The 10,524-nt window shown below is 40.1% G+C and overlaps 1 protein-coding gene across 1 annotated transcript; it reads right to left on the bottom strand.

Moving 5' to 3' along the window:
- Positions 1 to 8,478: 8,478 nt before the first annotated feature.
- Positions 8,479 to 8,943, bottom strand: BT62DRAFT_915822 (uncharacterized protein; the record flags this gene model as incomplete). The annotated part of the gene is made up of 1 exon (XM_043183967.1): positions 8,479 to 8,943. One exon carries the CDS (start codon positions 8,941 to 8,943, stop codon positions 8,479 to 8,481), a length of 465 nt encoding a protein of 154 aa, XP_043045574.1.
- Positions 8,944 to 10,524: the final 1,581 nt, after the last annotated feature.

The following is a 10,524-nucleotide window of genomic DNA, read 5'->3' on the forward strand; positions in this document are numbered from 1 at the left end:
TGTGCAAAATAGAGTTTGTTTAGGGTATATTCAAATACACACATAATTTAGGCATATGTGTAACTACAGAAGTATCAGTCCATTGAGTAAATACTGTTTACACACTGTAAAGTCCTTTGGCTGATCCAATAGAATCACTCACTGATTGGCCCTGTCTTTTATCTTTTTTACTTTTGTTTCCATGCCTAGATCTTCTTCCTCTTTTTAGAGCTTGGTGATTTGAGCCCAAATGTCCTCCTGGGTGTGTTTCTTCTTGAGGCAGTCTTTTGACATGTGGCCCATCTGTCTACAGTTGAAACACTTTTCTTCCTTCTTGAGTCAGTCTATATCTATGGGTTTTTCTGTGCCAGTATAAGTAGTGCTGATACCTGTCTTCTGGGCCAAGTATGATAGGTTGACCATTGAGGATCCTGATTTATTTGAGCTAGTTACCTTGGATCTGGAACCTTGTGGCTGGTTAGGCTTCCAGAAATCCTGTAAGGTGGTCTGCTCCACTTTCTGCCTTTGTTGCTCCTTGTACATTTTGATGATCCATTCCTTCCATTCATCATATCCCTTCAGGATCAGTTGTTTGATCCTGATAGCAGTGATCATCATGATATAAGAGGATGAGACTCCTCTCTTGAGGACCTCAACTATTCTTCCATTGTCTGCCACATCATCTCATATGCCAGCAAGTTTAGCAAGCCACTCTAGCTTGTTAAAGTAATTGGATGCTGCCTTATCTCCTATTTTATACTCCTTGATCTTCTGCTTATATACTTCCTGCACTGCTGGATCAACAAATTTATCATGAAGCATCTGTTTGAAAACCAGCCAAGAGAGATAGTGATAGTGCCCCCTCATAGTTAATTGGAAGTTAGGTGAGATCAAGATCCACCAGATCTTTGCTTTGTCTTTGAGATAGGAGGCAGTGAAGACAATCTGATTCATGTCTGTCCTGAGATAGCTGATATATACTTCAAAGTATTGTTCACAGTTGATTAGGAATTAGTTGATATCATCTGACACTCCTTTGAAGAGGTGTGGCTTTCTGAGCAGATCTGGTTTGCACTGTAGGATGACTGCATTGTCTGATAACACTCCCATCAGATTGAGCCATTCTTCAAAAGGGGGGTGCCACCACTTGGCTGGTGGTCTAGAGAATGAATAAAGAGAGGATCAATCTGTGGATAAAAGAGTAAAATGGTAAAAAATTGTAACAGAGGGTGATAAGCAGTGGAGGCATTGATTCAGATTCCAAGAAGTTGATATAAGTCATTTAGAAATTTAGAGACAAATTATGGTCCACAGTCAGAGATAATGACTTGCAATATCCCATACCTAGAGTAGACTTCATTCTGAAGGATTTTGGCTCACTTTTCTGATGATAACTTGGTTGTACATATGATCAGAATGATTGCCTTGGAGAAGCAATCAACTATGACAATGATAGCATTATAGCCATTGCAATCAGACAATCCAGTAATCATATTAATGGAAATGTGAGTCTATGGTGTCATAGAGATCTCATTCAGATGCAGTGGGGCTGACTTTGCATGCATGGATGACTTGGTTCTTTGACAGGTTTTGCACCCCCTAATGTATTTGTCAATATCTTATCTCAGCTTCAGCTATCAGTACTCTCTTAGTACCAATTTCTTGGTCTTTAAGATTCCTGGATACTCTGCTATTGCATAGTCATGGGATATAGTGATGATTTCCCCTCATAGTGCTGATTGTCAGGATATATAGATATATCCATCATAGAAGAGTAAGTCATCTTATCTTATGATGCCTCTCTTATGATTCAGTGATATTGCTACTCTCTGATTCTATAGACCAGACTATCAGATTGCACTGCATATTTTTGCATAAGTCTCCTTCTCTGTTGGCATTATTATGGCATGAAAATATTCTGGCCTTAATAACACCACTTCTTTGTTGTCTCCCTTCTCCTGATCATAATCCACTTATCAGCTCAGGAGATTGGCCTTTTTGTTTGCTGTTCCTACTTTATAATATAGGATGTAGTCATATTCAGTGAGTTCAGTTACTCAATGGGCTTGTTGTTGATTCAGTTTCTAAGGAAGTCAGAAGTACCACAGGTTCTGATGGTCTATCTAGACCTTGAATGTTTGTGTCATGCCAATCAGATAATGTTGTGATTCCACTAATGCCAGCATAATTGCCAGCAACTTCTTGTTATAAATCTTGTAGTTCCTTTCTGTGGTAGATAAGGCTTTGAAAAGGAATGCTACTGGATGCTATCATCCTTCTTGCTCTTGAGAGAGAACCACTCTGATAGCTCCTTCACTTGTATCTGCCTCTACTTTAAACCTTCCATCTTAAGTAGGGATTGTCAGAATGACATCCTCAGCTAATCTCTTTTTCAGATCCCTAAAGGTAGCTTGTTGGGCAATCCTTCATGTCTAGGAGGCATTGCCAGTGAGCTGGACCATAGGTCAGATGATTTGGCTGTAGTTGTGAATAAACCTCCTATCATTGTCTTTTGACATGATGATGCTGTCCAATAATGCACAATCAGCCTTTTGTGTACAGTAGCAATGCCCAAGGACAATGGACATAAAAGACTCAACAACATACAATAAGAAGCACTATAGTTAGTTTCACCCTTATAGTATATAAGATAGCTCACTCTCACTGGTAAATCCCCAGCTTTGAGCTAAAGTTTATCTTCACACCATTTCATTCTTGAGCCAATCCTAAGACCTTGAAGTATATTGACTAGTATTCACAATAAGTGAACTCTGACATTCCACTCAAAGTGCAAAGTGATGTCAGTTTATCACATGTTTATAGTCACATGCAATTTAGGTCTAACAATTAGCTCAAAGCTTCTTCTTCCCTTTCCTCACACACTATAGTGTGGAGGAAACTGAATGCCTGCTGTCAACTCTAAATCTCCAAACTTTGATCAAGAGTTCCTTGAACTCTTTGCTTTCATCATTGGAACACTTTTGGACTTATTGGTGATCATACAGCTGTGCTGTGGATGTCAATCAGTTACCATCTAGGCAATCAGATATTATCAAGAGTTCTAACATATCTAACACATTCTATGCAATATAACCTCTAACCTTTCCCTACATGACATCTCTGAATCTCAATGAACATTCCACTAGCCTGCAGTAAGCTCTCTACCCAAAGCCAGGCTTAGGCACTCATATTAAGCAGACATTCAAGAAGAAAGACCCATGTATCCTCTTCAATCCCACATTAGCAGCAGAAACTGAGACAATTATCTTGCAGGATTTTGAAACTCATGAGTTCCATTCCTCATCTCTAACCACAAGGATGAAGACCTCTCTGGAGACTTCTTTGAACAGTCTCTGTCCTCCAACTCTCTTATCATCCTAAGAACCCATAGAATTGCTGACTGTGCTTGAGACTCCCTTGATGCTATTAGAGTGGCTCAGAGACTCCAGCATCACTCCTCAGACCCCTCATCTCCCTATGGTACTCCTGTTAGAAGCCCCACTATGACTTCTCCTCTCTCTTCTGGGATCAGTGCCAGGATGGGGAGGAGTTTCTCTCAGCATGCTGACAACAAGCAACAGAGATGAGAGGAGAGGAAGAACAACAGATGAGAGAAGCCTCAGAACATGAGCAAGCATGAGATGTACTCACCATCTACATCTTGGAGGAGTGACAGAGGGCCCTTGAGGCCACAGAGTATGACTAACAGCACTATGATCAGCAGCATACAACTGAAGCCACATGCTTCAACAGGAGATTGCCAGACTGATATAGGCTCTGATCAGAGCTCTTACTATCCACACCTGTATTTCAGGAGCCAAGCAGTAATGATGATCATAATCTATAAGCAGATGGACCTGCTGAGGTCCTTACCACTGAAGAAGCAAGGAGAGAGAGACAAATAACTTTTTCTTTATCAGCTTTAGCTATTCCATGACCCTAGCAACTTTAATCAGATTCATCTGTATGCTTCTCTTGCTGATTATCACACTCAAATATTTCATCTCCAGGACTTCAAATTTACACTTCTCAGCTTTAATAAACAGCTTGTGCTTTCTCATCAGCTCAAAGACTTGTTGGACCAGTTGATGATGTTTCTTCTTATCTTTGGACATAATTAATATGTCATTAAGATAGATGGTTATCTTCTCTGTAGCTATTAGATCCTTGAAAATATCATTTATCATTCACTGGAATGTCATGAGAAAATTGGTCAGTCTAAAGAACATAACTATTGATTTGAATAGTCTTTGATTGATCTAAAAGACCACCTTCTATTTATCTCCTTCTTTGATCTGCACATTGTTGTACCCCCATCTGACATCCAATTTGGTGTAGTATCAGGCTCCTTGAAGCTTGTCTATGAGTTCTGATATCAATGAAAAGGGGTTTTAATTTTTAATGATTATTTTATTTAGTCAGTGATAATCCTGTACTAGTCAAAGCTTCTTATCCTTCTTTTTCACAAAAAAGAAGAGAGAGGCCATCAGTGACTTGGATGGCTGAATCCTTCTGCTAATGAGATTCTCATCTAGAAACTCATCCAACTTCTGCTGTTTGTGATATCTGAGAGGATAGACCTTGCAGTCTAAATTAGCATTAGCATTAAGAATCAGTTTGATCATATAATCCCATAGTTTGAACTCTGATAGCTCATCAAAGCTTTCCTTAGTGAATAGGTTCTAGTAGTCTTATGCTCAATCAGGCACCATCTCTTCAAACATTTGTTCTTTCTTGTTTTTATTTGCTTTGGCTGCTAATTTGTTGGCATGGTGGATGGCTCAAAGTTGGAGTGCCAGATTTAAGTCTACCACAAGGATTGTCTCTCTGTCCTCTATTTCTTTATCTTATCTGTCCTCAGAGTCACTGTCTGGAAGTGCAAAAGGCATCTTCTGACAGCAGCATCAGGCAAAGGTGATATATTCAGTCTTCCAGTTGATAAGCAGATTATGACATATCAGCTAATTATGTTCTAAGAATAACTCCTTAGTCCTTAGCTCAGTGACAGCAAGATTGATCCTTTCAGAGTGATCTCTGATGGTTAGTTAGAGTTCTATAAATTCAGTGATTGAACCAGCTTGGTTCTTGGTGCTGTCAGCATTGTAAACTGAGATTGGAGCAGCTGTTGCTTTGGTAGAGAGTTAGTGCCTGTTGACAAAGGCCCAATTGATAGAACTCTCCATGCACCCACTGTTGATTAAAGCAGTGACTGCAAAGGTGGCATAACTTATAAGCATCTGTATTTGGGCCTTAGTGGTAAGATCCTGTTCATACAATTTCTGGCAGTGAATGAACTTTTTGGGTCCTCAAAGTTCATCTAACCACTCTAGTGCTGTTTCTCTTCCAGCTTTTTATATTCTTTCAACCAAGTTGCTATCTGCTTTAGTGACCTTTGATCAATGGATCTATCCATGCAGCATGATAATGACTTCTTCATTGGTCTTGGCATTCTTGATCCTTTGCCAAGTCCACTCTATGTCAAATAGTTTTAACTATTCATTAAGGGTCTCTTTCTTTGTTCAGCCCAAAGGTGCTTGAGTTTGGGTTTTAGGTGATTCTCTAGGTGGTCTTGTAGCAACTTAGAGTATATTTGAATGTGCATAAATAGTTGTATCTACAGATGGCATATGAGTCCAACCTGCAGCTACTGGTGACATACTGTTCAGTCTTTTGGCTGATCTAGTGGAATTGCTCACTTGTTGGCCCTGTCTTTTACCTTCTCAACTTGAGTGTCAGTCCTCAGATCTTTCAACCTTTCTGCCTCCTTCTGTAATTCCACAATCTGCACTCATATATCTTCTCAGATGTGCTTTTTCTTTGGGCAGTCTCTTGATGTCTGCAGTTGAAGCACTTTCCTTCTTTCTTAAGCCAATCAATATCTATTAGCTTCTCACTACCAGTATAGGTTGTTTCTGTCCCTGTCTTCTGAGTGGTATAGGAAGAGATCAAAGTTGTTGAAGTGTTGGGCTTCATTGAGAATCCTCTGCTAGTGTTCTTCCTATTCTCAGTCTGATGGGATTTCTTCTATTTGGTGGTAATTTCTGCACTTGCTGCCTTTTGTCATAGTCTCTCCTTATTCATCTCTGTGGTATGGGCTTTCTATATATCATAGCCCTTCAGGATGTTAGTGCCAATGTTAGAGATCATGCTGATATATAATAATGGTACCTCTATCTTGAGGTACTCTACTATTTATCTGTCATTGTTGACACTCTCTTGGACTCCTGCTAATATTTCTAATTGCTCCAATTCATCAAAGTATTTGCTGATGATTTTGTCACCCATGTGCAACTCCTTCATCTTGTTCTTATAAACTTTCTGAATAGCAGAGTTGATAAAATTATCTTGGATCATCTGCTTGAAAACAGCTCAGGATGGGTAGTGGTAATATTAGTGGGTAGTAGATTGGAGGGTCAGGGCAATCAGGATCTATCAGCACTTTGCCTTGCTTTCAAAGTAAAAAGTGGCAAAGGCAACTTTGTTCATGTCAGAACTAAGATAAGCAGTATAGACTTTGAAGTACTGTTTGCAGTTGATTAGAAAGCAATCAATGTCATCTGATGCACCTTTGAAGGGTTGGAGAGTGCAGAGTAGATTGGGTTTGCACTAGAGCATGGCCATGTTCTGGGGTAGTGTGACCATTAGATTAGGATATTCATCAAAAGACAGTCATTTCCATTCTGCTGGAGACTCTGGGAGAGAGTGTGATGACTCATTATTGGCCACAGGGCTTTCTTCCAGCTGTGCCTCCTTTCATATGATGCATCCATTTTGTATAGTGAATCTAAGCTGTGTAGCCTCAGGATTATCTCTCTCTGTTTCATCTGCTGATGCTTGTCTGGCACCAGCAAGTAACCATCTCTTCTGATTGATCTATGGATTTTGAAATCCAACTGTGTTAGGCCCAAGTGACACATGCTCTATAACACATAGTAAATAAGCACTGTATCATATTCATACAATCATGCTTAAGTCCACTTGATGTGTTTGTAGATATTATATCCTAAGGTCAATGCAAGTAGTTGACTCAAGATAAAGCAGTAGAATAAAAGATAGTTCAAGACTAGGGATACTTGTTGCAACTATGCTACTTATATACCATTTGTCTCTCTAATAAATATAGTACTGCTAATTGTAAGTGTCAGTGCTATAGTGCTTATTGTCTTAGAGTATTGTAGCTACCTACAATAGGCTGATTGTTTTGTGTCAGGGCATTGCTTCATGTTTCAGATCATGGAAGGCTATGCTGATTAAAATGTCCCCACAGTCCTAGTGTCATCCTATGGCTCTAGACACTGGTGCAAATACCCTGACTAAGCATAAATAGGAGTTAATACTGCAAGAAATGAAATGAAAAATAAGAAAATTGTAACAAACTGGCTGTAAGGATTCCTGTAGTCTAGACTATACAGGCTGTGGGGCAGCTTTTCAGCTGGCTATAGCTGAGTGAGAGAATTGGTTTGGGGTGTTCAGATTAATGGGGCCATATATATGGCTTGCTGCAGGAGAATTGGTAGAGTTGATGGTAATGGTTGGACTTTGTACTTGAAGGCCAGCAAGGTCTTGAGCAGATTCTCTGAGTGCATACTGTTATAAATGTAAATGGCATGGTCAGTTGTGGCATACTATAAAATATATCTTTGTTCTTCATTATCAGCAACTGAATACCTCCTACCCAGAGAAGTCATTAGCCAGCTGATTTCTTTCTATAGTGTTGCTATACTCTCCCAGTACAGTGCCTCAAATTTCTCTTCTCTAGTCTCTTAAATTGTCCTCTCTAGCTCTTCTTCATCAGTATCTTCATATGTTATCCAGAGATCAGTCATGCTAGAGATATCCTTCTTTTCATTCTTGCTATCCTTCTCATTCTCCTTGTTGTCTGTCTCACTGTCCTCCTCAGGGAAGACATCAGGCTGGTTGTAGCTAGACAGTTTGGAAGCTTGAATTGTTGCCAGAGAGCTCTCTGTTAGTTTGGCCTCTGATGCTAGTTTGAGTAAAAGACCACTGATCAAGTCAAGAGGGCTCAGCTCTTCTGGCTTCACTGTTTCTTTGCCACTCTCTTTCACCCTTCATTCTCTGGCTATATTGGTAGAAGTTGTGGTAGAAGTCATCATTGAGGAAGAGAGTAGCAACATGTTCTTGTAAGAATTATCTGAGAGCTTGATTGGAGACTCTGGCCTCAGAAGAGACTCAGATTCTATATCCTTTGAGAATAGAACTGGTGTTAGAGGGAAGTGAGCTGCTGCTCTCAGTACTTTCTTTGTAAGTAGAAGGTGGGGGCTCATAGTTGTCATTAAGGTTTCTTGCTTTATCTTCTCTTTTATAGTATAAATCTCCTTCTCTTCCCTCATATAGTTTGTAATAGTCTGAGGAGGCTGAGCTTCACTCAGCTGCTTATACTGCTCTGGCCTGTTATCACTGCTGATGCTTATAATAGGCTTTGTTGGCCTCCTGCTTTTGTCAGGCAAATTCTTTGTCAGCCTCCCACTTGAGATGCTCTCATTCCTCCTTCAAGAGATCATAGCCCTCTCTCTTCCACTGTTTGACCTCTATTCTGGCAGAGTAGTGGGTGCTGGTTTCTCTGAAGTGACTCAGTGTTAAAGAAAGGGAACTAGAGGTTAAGGGGATGAGGCTCTCACAGGGGGTGATGTATCTGGAGCCTCTTTCTGCAAGTCTTGCAACCTCATTAATGGAGTTCCAGGCATGGTCTCCAATGCCAGGCCCATGGGAGGCAGTGAAAGGGTTGGACAAAGGCAACTCCTCAAAGAAATTATTGAAGAGGTTTTTATCTTTGTGATCTGAGACTGGAGAGAGGTGCAGCAGGACCCACAGATTTTGGAATCCTGTGTTCTGATGCTTATTGTGTCTATCAGCTGCTTGAGGGGGTCCTATCCAGAGTTCTTTTTCTTCAGCACCTCTTTCATCTGCATGACTAGTCCTGACTTCAGGTACAGTTTTGAGCATGAGCTGAAAAAAGGCTCTGACAGAGGCAGAAATGTCATAGAGAGAGAGGTTGGAGGTGATATTTCATAGTATCTGTTGAATGTATACAAAAGATTGATAGTGCCTGACTACCCAAGCTGTAATTGATTGATATCTACAGCAAAGTGTAATAATGGTAAGCAAGCCTAAAAGCATTCCTATAATAGAAGCTAATAGCTTAAAGAATTTGTTGATAAGATTGGTAGTAGTGATGTTAATGGCAGGCATTCAGTTTCCTTTGCTCATGATGGGTATGAGGAAAGGAAAGTAGAAGTCTTGAACTAATTGTTAGGCCCAGACAACATGTGACCACTAACATATGATAAAAAACCACTGTATCAAGTTTGTACAGTCACAGTTGAGTCCACTAAGTGTAGCAGAGATATGTCTCAAGGTCAATGCAATAGTTGACTTAAGATTAAATGGTATAGATAAAAAATAGTTTGAGACTAGAAATACATGGTGTTAACTACACTACTTATATATCATTTATTGTCTGGATAAATATAATGCTATCTATTATGAATGTCTGTCCTATAGTGCTCATTATCTTAGAGTGCTATGATTATCTACAAAAGTCAAATTATGTCATGGTCAGAGCATTGCTATATATCACAAAACAATGGTTGATTGTGTTGACCAAGACTGTCCCATAGTCTTAAGCACTGGTTCTAGATGTTCTGACTAAGCATAAGATAGAGATAAAGAGAATAGAAGGAAGAAAAATTATAACAAATAGTCTAAGATATTATTGACTACTATTCTTGAGACTTTACTGAAGAAGAGCTCAGAGCAGTCAGCAAGGAGATTCTCAAAGACTTTGACTGGGCAGAAGAAGAACAAGCACAGAGAGAAACCCTTTAATATAATGAGTTATATGACATGCAGTATCATTGACAACAGTGAGAGCTTGAAGCTGCCAAGTGGAGCACTTTCAGCTCTCATGCCTCTGACCTATGAACAGAACATATCTGCTCCCTGTTCCAGGAGCCCAGCATCCTCAGAACAGAGACCAATCTCTAAGCAGGGCCATATAGCTCTGTCACTCCCAGTGAAGCTGCAAAGAGGGACAACACTCTCTCTCCCTGAAGAGATGACATTCCTTCTCCTAGAGCCATTAGTATTGCTACCACTGATACCATCCTCTTCTACTCTGACTCTATACTTGATGCTTATGGGCTTTGAGTTCTCCTCAATATCCACATCTCTGACAGAAGGCTCTAGTGATTCTTAGGAGGAAGAGTTACTCAACTCTTTTTTAACCCTTGGTTCTATGCCAACTTCTATGTCTATAGCTGAGACCTGGAGAAGGCACAAGCACATGGGGGCCATAGATATGATCTTGATCTCAGAGCCATCATCCTTCAGCCTCTTCCTCTAGCCAGCATTGTTGAGCCAAGTAACCAAGTCAATAACCAGTTTGCTAGCAACAATCAGACTCCTGGAGCTGTTAGCTTACAACCTGCTTGATGACTCCCTTGCAGAGGACAGCAGAGAAGAGGTGGATGAGGACAGCAATGAGAATGACATGGAGAATGACATCTCTTTTGATTGGAAACAACT

Source organism: Guyanagaster necrorhizus (genome assembly GCF_019112545.1).
Source record: "Guyanagaster necrorhizus MCA 3950 unplaced genomic scaffold BT62scaffold_2, whole genome shotgun sequence".
Taxonomy (NCBI): Eukaryota; Fungi; Basidiomycota; class Agaricomycetes; order Agaricales; family Physalacriaceae; genus Guyanagaster; species Guyanagaster necrorhizus.